Raw genomic sequence first — 22,837 nt, 5'->3', positions numbered from 1 at the left:
TATAACAAAAACTATATCAAAGCATTATTTTCAGATTTTGTTGTTGCTGAGCCTGTCAGTTTAGTTTTTAAAAAATGTTTACTCAAAGTTTCAAAGGTGGTGGCTCAAATAATACTACCATGTTTGCTGACTATTACATAAAAAGTCTTGCATAGTTGTGTTTGGGGGCAGGGGCTACTCCTGCTCTATCCCTGAAGATCAGAAAGCAGATGCCTTTAAGTGGGATTCTGCTAACACTTTCTCTTGTCAACTCCATTGGATTGAAATACATTTTTCTGCCTTTGTTAGTGTCTTCTAGGAAAGTGATAATGTTTTTAAAATTTGTACATATATATTGCCATTTAATTTTTCATAATTTTAGATGCTATTTACAAAGCATAAGTTCTTATTTAAGCCTCCAAAATTATTGTCCTTCATAGTAGCTCCCTTCAATGTGTTACTTGACCTTTTGTTAAATCACTGAGTCCATAGGTCAGAGGGTAAGTGACTTCCTCGCCTTATCCTTTTTTTCTACCAGGTGAACTTTTTAGCATTTGATTCATTATAGTTTAAGACACAGAAAAGACTCATACTCTGCTTTTTTCTCTTTCTTTTTCTGCCTGCCCATATTTTGTATGTGTTTTCAATAATCTGCCTTATAAATACAGAAGACTGTTCTTAAGCCACCACTTGAGCATCCAGACCTGCCAGCACAGCACTGCCACCACTGTTGGACATGTTTATTAAGTAAAACAGTGAGGTTTGCTTTAGCAGATTCTATTTGCTCCACTTTTAAAATGTAGCCAAGTTTAATTTAAATAAATTAATCCTATCGACTTTTAACTTAGACCCATTTTCAGTCTGTGCTTGATTTTAAAATGCTTTTTATCAAGTAAAGTCAAGTTTGTGCCCCATCCTTCAGTGTTTGGAAAGTTTATTCAGATGCCCAGTTGCTCAATGCAAAGGACGGTGTTCCTCCCTGAGAAAAGTAGTAGCCAGATTGCCTAAAAAGATAGACAGGGAAGCTTGGCACCAGAATTGGGAAGAGAAAGAAAGAACATATGTGAAGGATTGGAACATGTTCAAGAAAAGAATTTAAAAGGAAAGGGGCGTAGAATTCTTGGAATGACTTACAGAAAAGCTTACCAAGGACAATCACCAGATTCAGCCTTTCCATTTGCTCCATTTGCACTTGTGAAAAATTACAGAAGCTGTGTTCATAAGGCTTATTAGGTAATTGGTGATAAAGCCAGGAGAGAGAGGAAAATGAGAATTTCAGCTGAACCAAGGCTAGGTCACTTTTAACAATTTGTGATGACCCTTTTCTCTGCAACAGAGAAGCTTAGGAGCCCGGCACTAGATCCAGCCCACCATTTGCTAGATTGGGCCAAATGTATTTTGGATTGTTTGAGAAAATGTCCCTAAAATGTGATATTATGGACATTCCTACATTGAAGATGAACTAAGTCTTACAATAAAGAAAACAACATGTATATAACCCAACATATGACTGTCCTGCATACCTCAGCTCCATACAGAATTTCCTATAACTTATGCACAAACTTCCCGCAGTTCTGGAGTAGAATATAATAAATTAATGTCCATGTCTTTAGAGCAAATTAAAGCTGGAAAATACGGCATAACTCGGGTCAGGTTACCAGTGAGGATTGCTATCTCTGTCTTTTGTTTTTTATCTCCTTCCTTCTTTCCTTCCTTCCTATTTTTTTCTGTGGGAGTACTATGGCTCTTGAGAGCCAATGTTAAATCTTCAGGAAGAACTGGTTTAAGAGTTGCCACTAATACTTTGCCAGCAAAGACCAAAACTGGCATTTGCATGGTTTAATTCAGGATATAAGAAAAGGGAATGTTATTAATTAAGCTATAAGCTCCTTGAAGATTCATGAATAAAATTATCACTTTGAATTGACCTCTACAGAAAGGGCATTTGGCTGCTGGTTTCATAATAACTAGATTGTTAAACAAATGGCATGAGTTTCTTTCCTTCACAGGGATCCTATATGTTATTGGTCTAAAATCCTTGGGTCTTAAAGGATTTTAGCAAGATTTTAGCAGACAGAAACTGGATGGGGACCACATCTCCAGCAGAAACAATGGCATAGGTAAGCAAAGAAGAGTGGTAGCTAGGGCAAGCTCCAAGAATTGCCATAAAGACCCTGTTCTGCTTAACATGAAGGGCAAGAGAAAAATGTAGTTGAGTTTAAGAGAGAAAAAGTAGGTCAGAGCAGATTCATTACCTTACTAAGAAGTTTGGATTTTATTCTGTAAACAGAGTAGAAATATAAGGTAATTTGATCTACGTTTTAGGATTATTCTGGCCCTGGTGTGCAGGATGACTATAATGTGAATCTGGAAGGAGATAGACAAGTTAGGAAGAAGTTTGTGGTCCAGGCCAGAGATAACTGGAGTCCACCCTAGGGTGTTGGTGGGAGAGGTAGGAGATGAATAGAGTCTATAGAATTTAACAAGATATTGGCCGGGCACAGTGGCTCACGCCTGTAATCCCAGCACTTTGGGAGGCCGAGGTGGGTGCATCACGAGATCAGGAAATCGAGACCATCCTGGCTAACATGGTGAAACCCTGTCTCTACTAAAATACAAAAAAAAAAAAAAGAAGAAAATTAGCCAGGCGTGGTGGCAGGCGCCTGTAGTCCCAGCTACTCGGGAGGCTGAGGCAGGAGAATGGTGTGAACCCGGGAGGCAGAGCTTGCAGTGAGCCAACATCGCACCACTGCACTCCAGCCTGGGCGACAGAGCAAGACTCTGTCTTAAAAAAAAAAAAAAAAAAAAAAAAGAATAATTTAACAAGATATTTTAAAGAAGCAGGATTGAATTGAGATTTCTAGCCACTGGCACTAGGAGGAGTACCCCTAACAGAAAAAGGGAAATTGGAAGCAGTTGGGAGAGTGGAGTTGGGGGTAGGAGAGATAAAGATGTGAGTGATATTTTGGTGAACATTCACTCAGTCTTTTAATTGATAATGAAAAGACTTGGGTTTGATTAGATGTTTTATATTTGTGAAGTATATTCAGGAGTTTGAGGCAGACAGATATATAAAACAGTGCTGTATTACTTAACATGTCTTATATAAACTGTTTTATTTGGATGGAAATTTTGGAGATTGTTGATGTTTTGAGGAAAGTTGAAATTCTTTGGGAAAAAATTTGGTTTTGAGCAGGGCATTTTAAATTTTGTTTGTATTTTTATAGACTTTCTTTATTGAATAACGTCTATAAATTGTACTTAAGGCCATCATAAAGCACTGATAATATGAAATCTAATTTTATTTTAACATGGAAATCAGACCTTCTGTGGTTTCTGTCCTGTTGGTTAATGAAACGTAAGTAACTGTATATAATGTTCCTGGATTTACATTTCAAGTTTTATTTTGAAATAGTATAATTCCTAAAGTCCTTGAAGGAGTGCTTTCAATTACCTCACATTACCTCTATTTCTGTTTTGGTGTTTTGATTCCTTTATTTCTTTTTTATTGGCAGTTCCTTATGAAAAACAAAACAAAAGAATCATGAGTGCATAAAACTTTTGCTATACATACACATTGTAATTGACTACTATGAGCGCTTGGTTCTTGATCCAGGGAGATAACCTAGTCTGGAAGACTTTTTCACTCAACCGTGAGCTTATTCAAGGGTGTAGCCAGGCTTGAACTTTCTTATAAGATTCACAGAGATACTTTAAGACTTAAATATGCTTAGCTAGAAACAAGTATTAGCATATTTTAAGATAACATTTAATATCATTGCTTTTGGCTCCATTATTAGAAACCATGATACCTCAAGAACCAGAAAAAGTGTCCATGTAATAAAAAGTCAGCTGAGTATCTTAAGATGTTTTTTCTTTAATAAAAAGTTAAGAGTAGAAGAGTTAAACTACCAAATATTCGTTTGTTCACTCAGCAAACATGTATTTATCTTCTGACATTTGCCAGGGATAGAACTAGGCATTGGAGATAGAAAGCTGAATAAGTCATGAATGGTCCCTGCCAAGAAAGTGCTTGTCATTTTAGTAGAAGCAGGCAAATGTGAAAAAAAATGAACACTATAAAGTCTGTGTTCAAAGAGATGTCTTCTTTACCTGCCATCCTCTGCTTAGCCCGTTGTTTCCACCACACCCGTGAGGTTATACCTGCCAAGGTCCCTGTTAAAATACAGTGGTCATCTCTTTGTTTCCATCTTACCAGACCTCAGTGGTATTCCATTCTCTTGACCATTTCTTCCTATTAGAAACACTTTCCTGATTTTCCTCCTACCTCTCTGCCTATTCTTTCTCATTCTCCTTTGCCTACTTTCCTCTGTTTGACTGGCCTCTGAATGTTGGAGGTATCTCTCTCTTCTCTTTATCTGTTCAGTCTCCCTAAGTGAGTTCATTTAGTCCTTTGAATTTAAATGTCATCTATACATTAATGACTCCCAAATATTTATCTCCAGATCTATCCTTTTCTCTAGCTCCAAGTACTGATTTCCAATATACTTCCTCATCAAAGTTTAATAGATATCTCAAACCTTACATATCCAAACTGTGTTTTATACCCTTTTAGGAGTTTTTCTCAAGGGTATGGCTAATCATTGCAAGGAGAAAACTATCTTCTGACAATCAACTATTTCAATAAGTACAGACATAAAGGAAATTATAAAAGTGTTACCTGATTTTGTTATTATAAAAGATCCTCTCCTTTGTTGATATGAGATTCCATGAGGGATCAAGTAAGATTTTTTTTTTAACTTTTATTTTAGGTTCGGGGTATGTGTACAGATTTGTTATGTAGGTAAATTGCATGTCATGGGGGTTTGGTGTACAGATTATTTCATCACCCAGGTAATAAGCATAGTACCCAATAGGTAGTTTTTTGATCCTCACCCTCCTTCCACCCTCCACCCTCAAAGTAGGCCCTAGTGTCTGTTATTCCCCTCTTTATGTCCATGCGTACTCAATGTTTAGCTCTCACTTATAAATGCAAACATACAGTATTTGTTTTTTTGTTCCTGTGTTAGTTTGCATAGGGTAATGGCCTCCAGCTCCATCTATGTTGCTGCAAAGGACATGGTCTCATTCTTTTTCGTTGCTGTGTTGTATTGCATGGTATATATGTACCACCTTTTCTTAATCCAGTCTACCTTTGATGGGCATTTAGGTTGATTCCATATCTTCACTGTTTCTAAAAATAACTCATGATTTTACTCCTCAAATCTCTATCTACCTAAGTGTTCCCTATCTCAGTAAGTGGCAGAACTCTCTATCAAATTGCCTAGAAATTGACTAGCAACCCTTGATTTGTCTCCTGTTTTCTTGACATATTTGATCTATCAGCAAGTACTGTCAACCTTCAAAATATCCTGAATCTAACCCCACCCATTACTGCTATTCCAGTCCCAGTTACCATCATCTCTCCTCAGGATCACTGCCATAAACTTCGAGGTGGCCTTCAAGTTTCTACCCTTCCCCCATAATCCACAGCAGCTAGAGTGATCTTTTCAGAGCATTAAATATGATCAAGTAGTCTCCCAGTTTCAAGCCCCCAATGGCTCCCTTTGTAAAAAATGTTTTTAGATGCCACATTTTATTAATTTCTAGTTTTAAAAAAAAAACTTCATCTTCCAATCTAAGCTTATTTTACCACTTCTCCTTATACTTCTGCTTTAGAGTTCATGATCCCAGGAAACAAATCTTTATTTGCATTTACAGTCAGATTTGACATATAAGCTAATTATACAATTATAAGGCCCACATTAAATCTGGGGGAAAAAAATGGTGGAATACTATGCTTCAAGTGTTGTTGATTTATTTATTTATTTGTTTATTTATTTATTTTATTTTTGAGATGGAGTCTCGCTCTATCCCCCAGGCTGGAGTGCAGTGGCACAATCTCGGCTTAGTGCAAGCTCCACCTCCTGGGTTCACGTCATTCTCCTGCCTCAGCCTCCCAAGTAGCTGGGGCTACAGGCGCCCACCACCACGCCTGGCTAATTTTTTGTATTTTTAGTAGAAACAGGGTTTCACCATGTTAGCCAGGATGGTCTCGATATCCTGACCTTGTGATCCACCCATGTCGGCCTCCCAAAGTGCTGGGATTACAGGTGTGAGCCACCATGCCTGGCCAAGTGTTGTTTATTTAAAGGCTGGTTCACAGTAACTAACTTTTTGGCTGGTTGTTTGGTTTAGATTTTTGCCTTCCATGTTCAAGAGCTATTTGAAATCCTAAGATTTAAGACAACCATATATATATGAAGATTTTATATATATATATATATATATAAATAAAACTTGGCATGTATCAGATAGCCACCGTTTTCTAGAAGCTATCTTTCAAAACAAGGATTGTGCTAAATAGATGTTGGTTTTGATAATCCCTTATATTTCACTCTTTCCATGCTGTAGTGGCTAGAAAGAAATTATTCTTTACTTCATATGTTCTTTAATCTGGTTCTTCCAAATCTGCAGAAAAGGAATTTCTTTTGAATCTAAGGTTACATTGACTCACAGGGCAAAATACTAGATTGGTTTTGTGAAGCTTAATGACTTTCTTTTTGGCATCTAATAAAAGGTTTGAGGCAAAGAGGAGATACCATTTTTTAAAGTAGTTTTGGATTATTTCTAAATTTCATATCATGTATTATTCTAAGCATATTATTGGCTTTTAACAAGAGCTGAGTGTATTTTATTTCTTCAGGATCAACTGTCTGATTTCTTGTGCTGTTTTCTGCTTTTAACTCCAATTTTCTTTCTTCTTCCTCTCTCCTTGCCTAGATATTTTTTATTACAGTGGTTAAAATATAATTATTAAATAGTCTTCTTTGGGTTCTCTATCAGATGATGTCCTAAAGAACAAAGAAAAAAGTGACTCTTGAACAAAAGAATCATTACTACCAGTTCTTAAATAGCATAGGGGGAAAGAAAGATGATCTATTTTATCCAAGTTGCATCCCAGGGAAAAGCGTGTCTACTTATTTACTTTTTACTAGTGCAAGTAAACACAAGTTCTCGAATTGTCTGGTATTTTCCTTCTGCCATAGTGCAAAACCAAAAAAGTGATTCTTAATTCTCTGGCTTTCAGTTTCAAATTTCATATTACTATTGTTGAAGAGGGGCAGGAAAGACTAACTATATAAAATGCTGAATAAGAGCACAGTTCTGAGCCCCAGGTCACTTATTAGCTGTGTAGCCTTCAGTAATTCATAGAACTTACCTGAGAAATGAGAATAATAGTATCTACCCCACAAGGGTGCTTTTGAGAATTCCCAGAGGTGGTAGTAAAAATGGATAGTGCCTGACACATTGTAAACGCTCAAATAGTAACTGGTTAGCTATAACTGTTTCTTTAAACAATCCACTTTAAGTACTCACTTGAACCATCACCACTTATAGAAAGTTTTTTTGTTTTGGGCAAAGTTCCAAAATTATATTTGACATTGGAATTTTTTTTTTTTTTGCAGTATCTTTATCATGGCTTATAATGCAGCTTAGATACAAAGGTAGATACCAAGTATTTAATAAATACTTGCTGATTGATTTCAAATAATTTAAGAATTCTTGAATTAAGTAAGGAATAATTCAAGAGTTAACCTTTAGTTAACTCAAAGTTCCATGATGGGTTCAAAAGGGAAGCTAAAGGTATCTCAAAAACATCTGTAACCTTAAAGAATAAAGTTGGAAAGATCTCTATAATATTTTTTAGAAATATTGTTATTTTCTAGGCCCAGAATGCTATTTCTTACTTGTATATTTGTAAAACTGACAGTTGTTGATAAGGGAAAGGTAACCACACATTTAATTTGTTTACATGGGTAAGCAATATGTAAATAATCAAGAGATGGTTATAAACTACCTTTATAGGATAACTTTTTTATTCAACTCCAAAAAAGCAGCTGTGCTCTTCTCCCACCCCAAAGGAATCATGTCAGAATTAATATTCCTTAGGAAAATGAATATTTCTTAGGAAAATGACTCAGTAAATTATATATTACTTTTATAGTTCTGATATATTGTGAGGAATAGTCCCTGGAAATAAGTGTACATAGATCTCTTTGGTCATAGAGCAATTCTTGTTGCAGTAGCATTGGCTTGTAAATGCAGATGTCAAGAGTATAACCAAACTTAAGAGCATTTTAGCATTGCCTATACTACTATTCTGTGCTTAGGAATGCCCAACATTTCATAAGAGGTATAAAGGGTAAATTCAAGGAGCTTCTAAGAGCAGTGAAAGTACTAAAATTTGACAGAATCTTTTGACTGCAAACCATCACTTTTATCAGGTTGTTGAAGGAGTTTCCCTAGCCAATTACAATCTGCCTTTGTGTTCTTGGTTGGAAATAGATACAAGATAACTCTCTTACTTATAGCTCAAATACTATTCCCTTAAGCCCTAGAGCAACTTGATTTTCAGAAGAGCTACTTGGTGAAAATATTTACTTAAAGCTAAAAGCAAAAGTTGAAGCCTTACCTGAAACTCATTTCTAATGGGAATGTATTCAGCAAATGTTTAAAGATACAATGAGTTGAGGTCATGTTTATACAATTAAACTTAGGCTAAAAAAAATTGGATAAAAAACTAACATGCTTTAGACATTTGCTTATAATGGTATTGACTTCTAAACTTTTTCCTGGTGGCTCTCTTAATAACACAGTGAGTGATCAGATACAAAATAAGTGGTGTAGAGTTCTGTTTCTTCCTGTGGCTTTTTTTTTTTTTTTTTAAGGCGGAGTCTCGCTCTGTTGCCCAGGCTGGAGTGCAGTGGCGCCGTCTCGGCTCACTGCAAGCTCCGCCTCCCGGGTTCACGCCATTCTCCTGCCTCAGCCTCCCGAGTAGCTGGGATTACAGGTGCCCACACCACGCCCGGCTAATTTTTCGTTTTTTTAGTAGAGACGGGGTTTCACCATGTTAGCCAGGATGGTCTCTATCTCCTGACCTCTTGATCTGCCCAGCCTCCCAAAGTACTGGGATTACAGGCGTGAGCAACCACGCCCGGCCTTATGGCATTTTTAAAAACATTCAAGAGCTGCAGCCTAGTTAACATGTTCTTTTCTAAAATTGGGATTAAAATCAGTAAAGCCTTTGAGGTTCTTTTAAATATTTTTCTAGATTGCTAGATATCTTAAAAGAATTTCTGAGTAACAATGAGCTTAGTTTGTCCCGTTTGGATAAGTACATACAACTATTCCATAAATTAGGGTTTTATTATGTATTAAATAAAATGGTAACAAATATTTATGTTCTTTCACTATACATCATCCTTAAAGGAAAAAAAACTATTTTTTTCAGTTTTTAATCAGAAACTGAACTAAATTATACTTTAGTTTTTTTGGAAATTATAATTACTTTATGAAATTCATTTTCCTTGGAAACAGAATGCCAAAAGAACTGAGTGAACATTTAAGGTCTTTTAAATATTTAGCACTAGGGGGTAACACATTTCAGAGGCAAGAGAGAAAGAAAGAGTACTGTATTTGGAATTCAGAGGACTGGATTTAAGGCCCAACTCTGCTAATCACCAGGTCTGTGATCCTAAGCGATGTACTCTACCTCTTAGAGACTCATTATTTATTCTGTCTCTGAAATGGGGGATAATGATGCTTTCCTACCACCCAGGGCTGGTTTTAGGAGGCTCACTTGAGACGATAGATATAAAAATGCTCTGTGCCATACATTAGAAAACTAAATAAAAATTATTCTTGTTGAGGAGTCAAGCTGTACAGGTAGAACTATAAGCGTGTCAAGAAGTCAAGTTCTAAATTCAGGGCGTGAGGTAAAAAAAAATTGTATATAGTGAAAATTTCAAGTTTCTAAATTGTTGTGAAGAATAGTACATATTGTCTTGTCTGTACAACCCTGAATAGTAATCTGCATATGTGTACAGTGTGTATAGTGGTATACTTCATATATAAAGAGAACATATACAAAATGATTTTACAATACTTTTTTTTTTTTAGCTGAGCACGTAATACTTGTAAGTTACATATGCCTAAGACTCCTGTATCATAACAATCAGGAATAAGACAACCTATGAAAAAATATACCTTATGTAGTGGAACAGTAGATGCTGGGATCTGAACAAACAGCTAATGAGATTTAACTCATAATTACATAGTTCCAAGTAAGCAAAATGGTGGCACCAGAGTTTTGTTTGGCTAGAAACAGGTTTAACATTTTTAAATTTGGATTTTTTTCCTTTGGGCATTCATTTTCCAGGTACTCACCACTCCTTGTTGCCTTACATCCATCTGTTCCAAAGACCTTTGGGTCTTTGAAGACATTGAAACATTGAGTGTTTGACTTCTGGTTTATCCAAAGGAAGGTCTCACTGAGGAAATTAATGTTGAGCTTGAATGTTAAGTAAGCAATAACTATGGATTGGCAAAGTAGAGCCTGGGAATTTATGCCAGGTTGGAAGAACAGGAAAGAGTTAGAGAGGAAAGTCTTTGCAAAACAAACAAAGGTTAACATAGCTGAGCTATTGTTGGGAGGAAGTGGAAGATGAACTTGGTTGATTCTGGTTGATCTTGGTTGATAGCGGATGTGTTTTCTATTTAGTAGTTGGCTTTGTTTTGACAGACAGTGGTAAGAACTACTGTGGGCCAACAGTGGTATATGAGAGAGGTTCTGCTGGCTCTTTGAACAATTTGGAAAGACTTCAAGGAAGGGAAAAAGCCATTGTCTAGTTGTGAGTTGATAAGGGTCTTGCTTTTGAAATGGAGACTAAGAACTTAATTTGAGGGAGTTTGGGGCAGAGTGGCCAGAGTTGGTGACTGGGAGCCCTGGAGCCACGCTGGCATCATCTTTCTTTGGTGTCTGATATTCAAGCTTTCAGCACATCTTATCATTTTTCCTGGGGAATATCTGCTCTGTCCACTATCCCCTGTTAGCTGCAGATGCAGTCATACTAATTTAGGCCTTTATTACCACTTCCAGTGTATTTCTAAAGCATCCGCCCGGACTGCACTAGCTCACTTCTCCACCCCTGCCCTGCCCTGATCCATCTCTCTCCATCTGTTTTACACATAACTGAAAGAGCTGCCTTCCCCCAAAACACTTCTTTGAGCAACTCTCTTATACAAAAAATTGAGAGAGCCTCCAATAGTTTATCAAGTTAAAGGCAAGAGTAAAACCCATCAGTGAGGGGTTAGGGAGGGGATTAGGGCAGGATTATTTCAGAGTGATAAACTTTTTGGACAGAGTCATCCTGAGGTCTGAAACTTAAATTATTGCCCTATTCTGTAGCAAATAGAAACTAAAAATGAAGACACATTTTGAGGATAAGGAAAAATTAGGCAGGAATTTACAGGTCAGATCTCATCCTTGCTGTTGTATTTCAAGTGGGAAAGAAGCGTACACATACAGACCTGCCCTCTGACCATACAGTGTCCATTCCTGTCTTCTTGCTTTTTTCCTCAGGGTATTCTGTCTCCTTGGAACTTACCTTTTCTAAACTGCTATTCAAGAGCCACCTTTTCGATAAACATTTATCTGTTCTAACCCGTACTGTCCTTTTTGAGAATTCTTACTACACTTCCCAGTGCTACTTAGCCTAGTACTTAATCATTCTCAAATTTTCCCCAACTAAAAGATGAACTCTCTGGCATGAGGGATTATGCCCCCACACTCTTGAATACCCCATTAACAGATGTGTGTGGAACATAAGGTAGTAGAAGAAAAGCAGCATGGCAAAATAGGGAGATTGAGTCTTGGGTTCTCATCCTGTGGGGCATAGGCACCAACTGTATTATCTCTAAGGCCTCATCTGGATTTGGAATCCTGTGATTCTAGTGGCATGTAGTATGTAAATGACTAATAGAATATGAAGTCGGGGAGAGAAGAGACTGTAAGTTAATTTTAAGGTGGCGAGCCTGGAGAACCAAGAGGATAAAAGTGCCTTTGCCAGAAAAGTAAGAAAGAGGTGACAGTTTGGTTGGGAAGGCTGGGGATGGGGGAATTAGTTTCGTATTTGCCAGTCATTGAGATTTGCTGCCATTGTGAGTTTCTAATGCAAAATGTCCTATCAGCAGTAGTAAGTAGCAGGCTATGCAGAGGTGCCAGCTGAGGAATGGAGAAGAGATTCAGAGTTATCACCCAACAGGTTCAGTGAGCCTCCAGGATGAAGTGGATCTAGAAAGAGGAAAGGAAAGGCACTAGCCTTTTGAAATGAAAGGTGTGATCAGAGAGCTGGGAGGACTGATGGATATCCAGTGGGGATATCAGCAATTTGAAAGCTGAGAAGTTTGCATTTATCTGACGAAGAAGAATCAATGAACTTGTTGGAGAGAGAATTTCAAATTTCATTGGTGAGCTGAAGACAACCTCTGAGTTGCCAGGATTCAAGGAGGGAAGTGTAATGAGGGAAGTGTAATGAGGTTATGTTCAGTGCTTCTGATTTGGAGAGACATTCAGAAAGCAGGACTGATGGAAATATTGTGAAAGCTGGAACATGAACCTGTATAATCTCAATTGCAGGGCCACCTTACTCTTCCACATGAAGAGGGGCTACCTAGGCCCCTATGGGCATGCTTTCATTACTTCGGGAAGAGTGAGTTTAGCCATGGAAAGTAGTTTGGGGGTGGCATTTTTCACCTTAAGAAAGTTAATCTATATTTACATTTTCATAAAAGACCATGAATTAGAATGAAAATCTACTAAAAAATTGGATTTTAAAAATTCAGGTACTACCTTTTTATTTTTCCTTTTTAAAAAGCTCACTTCTCCCACACCAATAAATGAATTTGTTACCCAGTAGTACTTAGATTCTGCTGATAAGTCTAAAGTTAAATGATCTTTTATGGTAGTAGAACAATAACAGTATCCATTATAATGTTTTCTCCAAGAAGATATTTGTTTATTCATTTTTATAAATAATAATAAGATAGCTAATGTTACACTTGATTTTACATTCAGGTGGTCTGTCTTTTAAAGAAGTTCTTATCTTTATTTCTCTTTCTCTTTCATTTATTATAATCCCTATTAGTAAACTTTTAAGTCTGCAGAGAAGTTTTGGGAAGCATTTGGATGTAGTAGGTGATGTGCTGTAGCTGAGGTGAGGAACATATTAGTGCCTCTATATTTTTATTTGGGATAGAGATGAGACCAGAAACCACTGTTTTTGTACATTGGATTTGAATATGAAGGTGTGAATAGTTTATAGGCTGATGTACTACCATTAAACATTACCCAAATCTGATTTCTTCATGGGTTTCTGTTGGCAATTTGGAAAAGCTTTCCCATAGAAAAATATGCTGGTGACGTTGAATACAGGAAATCATGCAAAAGACTATGGCTGACACTTACGATAACAGCTTTTCTTCTAAATGCACAACTCTATGATAAAATATTGAAGTTATCAAGAAGAAAAAGCTCATAATAAAAAACACTGATCTAGAAATTACATTCTCCTGGTGAGAATCATGTGAGAGAACTGGTAACCTGTTTGGCTCTCAATTAAAAACAAATCTCTGATAAAATGTGAGAAAATAGCAAACAGGTTTATTCTCAAATATTTAATTTTATATTTCTAGCATCCTGTTACAGTATTGCAAAGTTCCTCCAATTATCTCTTCCCTCCTCCCACCCCTATTAAAAATATACCAGGAAACTATGCAACAATACAGTTTTTTTTAATGTAAAATTGAATTGGTATACTAACCATTTTTTGCCAAATCATGTTGGTCAATTTCAAAAACATGATTAGCTGCACTGCCAAAAAATATATTTTGTTTGTGTGGTTCAGAGAGAAATGTAAATAGTGTGATATTGTTCATCCAAGGCATCTTAATATAGTAACATGCAAAAGAAAGTATATAATGAAAAGAGATTTTCACACATTATGACACTGACCAAATACATATATTTCTTTCTTTCTTTCTTTCTTTCTTTCTTTCTTTTTTTTTTTAATAGAGATGGAGGGGGAGGTCTCACTGTATTGCCCAGGCTGGTCTTGAACTCCTAGCCTCAAGTGATCCTCCTGCTTCAGCCTCCCAAAGTGCTGGGATTAGAGTCATGAGTCACTGTGCCTGGCCCAAATAACATAGATTTAAAGTTTAAACATTTAGTTCTATGTCACAGTAACCAAGGTTTACCTGTTTGTTTCTTTTGTTTCTTTTAATAGAATTTAATTCCTTTTCGACCTTCAATTCAGTTCCAAGGACTCCACGGGGTGAGTACTCTTATTGATTTAACAAACAAATCTAATGTTCTTGCACGCTATTCAGCTTTTAAAATCCGTTTTCAGTTGACCCTTTTATTATAATCAGCCACTCATTCTGTGAGCTTTGTGACTAAATGAAAATTTCTGACATCTTTAAGATGCTTGAATTATCTTATTTTCTTAACTTACTTTTAAAAAATTCATATATGGTTATTGATATTGACAGTGTTTTTTTTATCCATAATATGGATAATTGCATGTTTGAACCTTTTTATTGAAGTATAACGTACATCAAGGTATTATGTGAGTATGTTTTATCACAGCTTAACATCCATAAGGGATTATTTATTTCAGGCAAGTTATGATTGTGATTGCTTTTACTATTAATAAAATTTTGCTGTGTGTGCACGTTTTTAAGTTGTATATACCAGGAAATGAAATATGTAAGTAGAAATTGAGTTTTTCATATATACAGAATAAACAAAATTTTCTGTGTATTTTATTACTGCATTTAAAAGCGCAATAAATGATAATGCCTAATAAAATGGACTTATGAATTTTGTCTTTATGATAGATGATAAAGTTTACAGGAGTAGAATCAGTACTTTAAAATTATTACTATTAATATTTCATAGTAATAAAATAAATAGTAGACTCAATTATTCTTTTTGCTTCTTCATTTAAATTAATATGTATTCTATATTTGCCTCTGTATATTAGCTATAAAATGGAAATTTGTAATATCTGTAAATGGATTTTTAGAGCTATAGAGAAAACATAAGCTGAGGGAGGAAGATTCTTGATTATTGTAAATCTACAGACTTCTGAATTTTTGTTATGTCACAAAATGCAAAAGTGTCAATTTAAATAAATAGTCTTTCTAACCTTTATAACTGGAAAACAGTTCAAGAGTCAGATTAATTACATCATTCAACACAGACCAAGAGTACTTCTAAATGTGTTTTGTAATGCTTACTTGAAGGAGATGTTTGTGTGGATGTCAGAGTTTTGCTTCTACATGACAGCTTTACAATTAAGTCCTGTTTTTCCTCTTTAGTGACTAAGTGTTCATGAATGGGATCCTAATTGGAATAAGTATTCTTCTGAATTTTGTTGTATAGCTTTTTAGTAGGTAGTCATTAGCACATGCTGATTTTCTATTTGAGGGCTTAGTTCAGGTGTTTATTTAAGGCTTCTTGAGTTTTCCTGCAAATTTTAATGGCAGCAATAATATCTGAAGAGATGTGCCAGGGTCAGTCCTAATTCTACCAGCCCTGGAGGGCTCCATGGATTTTCACTAAAGGATTATCTTGGGAGAAGAGGGCTAGAGGAAGAGTATAAGGTTTGAGCTGCATTTCTCTTACTAGGAGCAGTAGGGTTCTAGGGCTGATGCTTCCCTTAATTCTTTCTCCTGGGAAATGCAAGTAAAGGATATTTTCTAAGGAGGCATCAAGTTATGCCGAAACCCTAAATTATGGGGCACCAATATGTGCAGGCTTCCAAACTCTCCATTCTGACCCTTGCAGTTTTTAGCAGTCTAGGAGGGAGTATGGTTTTCTCTAGCATACTAGTTGCCCCTGGGCCCTAAGCAGCATTGCAAAGCAGCCAGTTTATATTTGAAACCTTAGACCACCTTTTCTAAATTTTCCTACCTATGTCCCCCTGTAGCTTTCCTGTCCCATGTGTCCAAGTGCCCTCAGTTTATCTTTGCCTGCTCTACTTTCTCTTCCTACTTTATTCCTTGCCTTGGTATAGTTCACTGATGGAAGCAATTTAGATATAAATGACTGATGGGTTTAAATCTTAATGGGTGTTTGAATTTTAACAGATAAGCTTTTTAACCCAAGCAAATGGTGATTGGATTTGGTAGAGTAGATGAGGAGTGGAGGTACTATAGACTGAGAGCTATAGGATGTTTGATCCTACCTTGCTTATTCTGTCTCAACTCCCCACTCTTTTCATTATTCTAACTGGGAACAAAATATATGGACTCAGCATTGTTTTAGAGCCTGCAGCTGCATTCCATCCACCCCTCCCCCCTTCTTTTTGCAGAGCTCTCCCCAGCTCTTTGGGACTTAGTAAAAACAAAGAATCATTACTGGGGAGAGAGTGGGTTGGCACAGCCCACAGGGAAGACGCAGGGCCACCGATGTGAGGGTCTTCTGTACACTGCTCCTCTGTTTTTCTCGAGAGCCATGATAATTTAATGTTGCTTTGCTGATTGCTTTAAATCCTCTCTGAAGAAATATGCTTACAGATTGTTTTCCTACGTGGAATATGTTTAGGGCTTTAAATTAATAGATTTAAATTTAAATTTTCCACAAAGGATACTTTTCCTTAATGAGAAATTTTATTTGTCTTTTTACATCAAATATGACTGAAAATGTACCTTAACTGTCATGATACTGTCATATATAGGCATATTTGACGTATAACTAAGCATTGTTAAAATATCGTTTTAAAACTGAACATATAATGTTAAAATCATTTTCTGTTTCCCTGATGAGACTCACACTAAGCACTGCATGGTTGTGCTCTTCCTTGTTACTAATTATAAGATTTTTTTCCCTCAGTGATGTCTTTAGAAGGCCAGAATTTGGGTCTTGGCTGGTTAGCTTTTAAGCATATTTGCTTTTGTGCCTGAACATGTTCTCTTAGGTTGGAGTTTTCTTCTAAATAAATGCAGACTGAAATATTAAAGTATAGCAATATGCTGCTAAAGAGTAGAAATTCTGAAAGTCATTGATTACCTGGATTTTTATTATCACAGTTGGGCAGCAGCCTTTGTAGTATTAAAAATATAAATTGTGACTTCACTGTTCATTCTACCCCTGTTCCTTAATGGAAAAAGGTGCTCAGAAAATTAGATGGTCATTTAAGGCATTTTCTGGATTCAGAAAGATGAGGAAATATCTATGGTAGCAGTTGATTCTCATTTCTAAACTCATGAATATCAGGAGGTGAATAAATCATCCAAAATTGCTTTGCTGATTCTGAAGAGAGTGAATCAACCAATTCTCACAGTTCTAATCTGTACCTAAGATACTTACAACTAAAGGTTTACTAGGATTATAAATCTCTCTAGAACAGCATATTTAGACAGAAATGGTGGCCGGTACGTTCACATGGGCTACTGCATTGTGATCTTCAAGTTACAACATTCAGAGGGGTATAATGGTATAATGCACCCAATTTCCAAAAGCAACATTTTTATTGTGAAGTAAGCTTTATAAAAATCAAGATAGTTCTATCTACTGATCTGGTACTGAAAATGTGACAGGTGATAATTTTCCACAGATGTGTTTCAGTACATTTTTAAAAACTAAACTCTGTATTTGCATGCTTGTTGAAAGTTTCTTGTCTAAAGACACACAGTTAATAGAGGCAGAGCTGTAACTACAGTCTTAGTCTTCACACTGCTAGGGAGAAGTTCTTCCTGCCATACTGTAATAGCAGTTGTTACTGATGCAGTTATCAACCAACATAATTGTTCTAAGCAATAAACTATAAACAGGTAGCCTAATCAATGAATGTGTTAATAGGTTAATTTGTTGTTCTGCTTTTTTCTTATTCACTGTGCAAACATTCTTTCAGCCTTTAGTAGTGCCAAGTGCTTGTTATGTACTTTGTGTGAAAAGATGCAGGGATGGGCATGGCATGGGCTCCACCCTCAGAGAACGCACAGTCTTAACAAACACATACAGACTAATACTTAGAAAATAATTCATAATGTAGGATTCATCCAGAACCCTCCACTCAGAACTTCTATGGAAATGGGGGACTATCCGGAACAAGGCTTATATGTGTATTTTTCATTGGTATGAAATAGCCTTTTAAACAAGGGTTTTAGTAGATACAAAATGTCACATCTTGGCAATAGGTGTGTAAAATTCCAGAAGACCTATTTAAGAAGTGTGTGTATGCATGTGCACACACACAAAGGTAAGTGTGTGGTATGTTATAATTGAGATAAAATCTGAAATGGCGAAGTTTTCAATAGTGAATAATGCCCACATCTGCTGGCATGTGGTAGCCGTACAGAGTGGACTTGCCTCAGGCCTCAGGGACTCATGTCCAGGGAGTGATTTCCCCAGGGCAGTGAGAAATAATGCTAACTTTGTCACAGTATATGAGATTCTAGACCTCGGTATTAACTCAGTATTTGTTATGAGAATATTATTCTTAAATTCTTTCTAATTTAGTTGCTTACTTTCAGACTCAGCAATCCCAGAGGCTTTAGAAAATAGTTTTACATAACATAATTTTTAGAAATAATAAAATAATAATTATTTTTTGAGACAGGGTCTTGCTCTCCAGGCTGGAGTGAAGTGACACAATCATAGCTTACTGCAGCCTTGAACTCCTGGGCTCAAGCAATCCTCCCTCCTTAGCCTCCCAAGTAGCTAGGATTATAGATACACAGCCATGACTGGCTAATTTTTTGTTGTTGTTGTAGAGATGGGTCTCACTGTGTTGCCCAGGCTGGCCTCAAATTCCTGGCTTCAAGCAATCCTCCTGACTGGGCTCCCCAAAGACCTGGGATTACAGGTTTAAAGCACCATACTGGGCCTAATTTTTAGAAATCATGTTTAAGAATTTAAGAAGAGGACTGAAAATAGAAAATATTTTCTATAAGTACCATGCAGTATCTCCTGTGAAACACTGAGTCACACACACTTTTCCCAGAATGAACGAGGAATAGCCAGCCAAACAAGTTCTAAATGTATGCCTTCTAAAAAGGCACAATGACCTTCCGAAGATGAAATTGGCATTTAACTGGTAACTTTAAAGGCTTGAATAGTGCTATAAAACTCTTTCAGTAGAGTCATTAAACAGAGGGTTGGATTTTTCTTCTTGTTTTTTTATCCCCAAACTTAGCAAAGCCTTCAGAGATATTTTGTTAATTATTTATTTTACTTTGTGGGGGGTGTGGAGAAGATTGGGTTTGAAAAACAAAATTATACAGTATTTGAAGTTAGTAGGCAATTTCAACCCCCTTGAAAATGCTTCCTGCAGATTGTCCTTCCCTACCCTACTTGGTTCCTGGGGAAGCAAAGATAACTATCAGCTTGAAATACACAGCAAAGATAAAAATAAATCCCCGCACTGCCATACCTTCTTAGATAATATGCCTTCCCTCCGACTTCTTTCCCTTGACGTTTTGGTTTGGCTAGCCCACTGGTTTTGCCAAGGGTTGTGTTTAGTCAGTCGGCTCTGAATGTTGCCAACTAACAGCTACCTTGATACTCTTGGCTCTGAGTGTAATTAATACTAGAAGAATGTTAAAATTATATTTCTTTCTTATGGTAGTTCTGTTTTAATTTTTTTAATATTACAGTGGTTAACATGCATAGATATCATCTAATATTTTTGCTGAATTACACCTCTTTAGCCACATGTTAATTTACTAAGGTGTTAATAAAATAGCAAATTACCTAATTTTAAAAAAATTTTAGTTTTTATATATACACACACACAACACGTACACACACACTTTTTTTTTTTTTGAGACAGAGTCTCGCTTTGTCGCCCAGGCTGGAGTGCACATTTTTTAAAATCTCATTTTACCCAGGAGATGGGCTGCCCCTGGGAACTCTGGAAACTGCATATGTTCTCACACAATAATTGAATCATACTTTGAAACTATTGTAAATTGACTAGAGTACCCGGTCTAGGCCACCCCTTGCCCTTGAAGAGCTCAGAATAGCACAGTGTGGGAGGATAACTTTGATTGTATGTTTGTGGTGCCTGAGGAAACTATCTCAAAGTACTCACGGATCATACCCTTACACAGGCCCCACTGTGAGCTACAGCAAGACAAGCCCTCCAAAGCATGAGCACAAACAAGGGTGCTCACCCTGCTCTGCCCTTCACCAAACTGCATCACTTTGGAATGCAGCAGCTGGAGCTATAACTAATATCTGAAGCTACCACAATTGCCTTAAATTGTATTCTTAGCAATGAGTTAAGCTTACTGCCTTCACTTAGCAAACATTTGTCAGTACGCGATGTGTACCAGGCACCATGATAGACAGGTAGACGCTGTGTAGACAAGGTAAAATAGCCCATTTGTATTCCTGACATTATCTGTTTGTCAATAAAATTTGTCACTAATTGGCTTTGCTTTTTTGTTTCCCACCAAAAACTGAACTTGTAGAATTGAGTTATTTATATTGCAGGCAGTATCACTTTAATAGTACTCACGCTTATTTAAGCTTGGAAAATAATATTTTACCAATTCTATGATACTTTGTGGTCCCTTAAATTTAATCATCCCTTACTCTGTCACCTATGTTGGAGTGCAGTGGCTCAATCATAGCTCACTGCAGCCTACTGGGTAGCTGGGACTATAGGCACGCATTACCACACTCTGCTAATTTTTTAACTTTTTGAAGAGACACGGTCTCCCTATATTGCCCAACCTGGTCTCCAACTCCTGGACTCAAGCGATCCTCCTGCCTCAGCCTCTCAAAGTGCTGGGATTACAGGGGTGATCTACCACCCAGCCCCACCTTCTTGAGGAGTTAGGTTTCACCTTGGAGATCAGTGCTTCTTATCTATAAAATTTCCCTGGAGAGCTATGATGAGTTTTGGAAACCTGGACTTAAAACAATTTTTTTCCCCCAGATATTCTTAGGATAGCTCGATTCACTGTCATAACAACGTTTGGAGACTATACATATATATAGGTACATATACATTCTCTTCTCAAAAGAAGCTTCATGACTTCCATCAATTTCTGGGTAACCTCTGACCTCTCTAATATGAGAAAACTACATCAGTAAATGAGTGGCCTTCAAATACATTTACAAATAATTCACAGACAAAACTGTTTTACATCGCATAGCTTTACACATATAGATGTAGACATTCACACAACTGAAACAAAAGTTCCACAACATAGTCTTTACCCTTACTTCATCAATGTACCCTGATATTTTCTATTCCATTCTCTTTCATTTAAAAAGAATCCTAGTCACAATTCACTAAATTAATGACATGACCTTCCAATGGGTCACAATCTATTATAGCTTACCAAACATGGTAGGAGATTATCAACTATTTAAAAAATTTTAGCCAGGGAGTCATGTGGTCAGATTTGCATTTTAACATGCTTCTCCAATGGCTGCCTTGACTTAGTCATTCCTTATACATGGGATTCCTTACATATGGGAGGAGAAGAAGAGGAAGAGATAAGGATGGCTCTGTATTTATTACTTGAGCGTTTGGTTAGGTGGTGAGGCCATTATTCAAATCTGAAATAGAGGAAAAGAGCAGGTTGAGACAGGAGACATGGGTGTGTTTGGTTTAGAACATGTTATCCATGAGGTGTTCAGGTTACACTCCAGTCCTCATTCCATCAGAATGGAGCTGCCCAGGGGGTATTCCCATTGGAGAATTGGAACAAAAGGATTTTCAAAAAGCAACTCTAAAGGACATTTTATTGGGTTTAATTATACCTGGAACTTTAGTCGTAAGAAGAAAGAAAAGGTAGATTTACAGATGAAATTCTGATGTGAAGCCCTATTTAAAGAGTAATTTTTTTTCTAGCTGTTAAAGAATACTGGTTTACATATGAATACTGAAAGCATGACTATTGTTACTTTTAATTACTAATATTTAGGGAATTTGAAGCTCCTTTTGTTAAGTTTTGCCCATATTAATTAAGAACAATGACAGGCTAATAGAGATTAAGTGTGGTATATTCATTTAGTGGAAGAATATACAACAGTGAAAAGCAGTAACTTATAACTCTAAGCAGGCAGAAGAATACATACGGTATGATGCCGTTTTTATAAAGTTTAATAACAGGAATAATCAGACAATCTATTTGTAGGTTTATGTATGTGATAAAATTATTAAAAACCAAAAAAGGGATGACAGTTATGAAAATGAGAACAGTGGTTACCCATGAAGGGAAAGGCAGGCAGAGGGAAAAGGAGAGGAGTATGGATGGATGTGTTATTGCTCACATTCTAGTTCTTGAGTTTACAGGTTCTTATTATGACATTGAACTTCATAACTATCAAGCTATACTTATTTTGCAGAAACAAATATGTTAAAGGTGTTCTCATTATCATTAAAGATAATTTGTCATCTTTATGGGTTAAATAAGAAAAACCAGAACATGTTTCAATAGATGCCAAAAAGGCATTTTAAATCTGTATTTCCTAATTGTTCGAGAAACATAAAAGAAATTTTTGGAGATGCCAAGTTCAAATATGACAAGACTCTAAGGAGAAAAACTGGATATTAAAGGTTTAAAAAAACAAGTTGACAAGGAGAACAGAGAAGGCAGGTCTTGTTATCTAGAGCTAGACACCAGCTAATATCTTGGTAGTCAACTACTTGATAGAGTTGCTTTGTCATCTATCAGTGGAGAAAGAAAGTTTTCTCTCTGTCTGTGATCTCTCTCTCCAGTGGAAAGAAGGTGCAGGCAGAGTTGCTGGTGTTATCAAGGGTGTGGGAGTAGAGGTTACTTTCCTTTCTGAGTTAACACTTGATGTTTTGGAGCAGTGGCATTGTAAAGTGTCCTAGGAAAAAGTCCAGTCTAGAAAGGACAGATTAGGGGAATGAAAAGCAGCAGTTGGTCAAATTTTAAAAGATGAGGTTCTTAGGGGGCTTAGGGTAATAAAACTCAGAATGCAATAGCCAAGTGATTAAAGAACTAAATTGGGCCCACATCAGTAGAG

At 36.6% G+C, this 22,837-nt stretch overlaps 1 protein-coding gene across 2 annotated transcripts in view; it reads left to right on the top strand.

The window, feature by feature from the left end:
- The window catches only part of ELL2 (elongation factor for RNA polymerase II 2), a 74,220-nt gene that overhangs the window by 4,742 nt on the left and 46,641 nt on the right, over nt 1–22,837 (top strand). Inside the window, exon 2 of one of the 2 annotated variants that reach the window (XM_031011141.3) lies at nt 14,106–14,153. In XM_031011141.3, the coding sequence (XP_030867001.2) occupies nt 14,106–14,153 (48 nt within the window). Of the gene's footprint in view, nt 1–14,103; nt 14,154–22,837 lie in introns of those variants that run through there. The other variant, XM_055387211.2, reaches the window with a different exon arrangement.

The sequence above is a fragment of the Gorilla gorilla genome, chromosome 4 (genome assembly GCF_029281585.2).
Source record: "Gorilla gorilla gorilla isolate KB3781 chromosome 4, NHGRI_mGorGor1-v2.1_pri, whole genome shotgun sequence".
Taxonomy (NCBI): Eukaryota; Metazoa; Chordata; class Mammalia; order Primates; family Hominidae; genus Gorilla; species Gorilla gorilla.
Note: the sequence above shows the minus strand (reverse complement) of the source record. Positions and strands in the feature narration are given on the sequence as shown.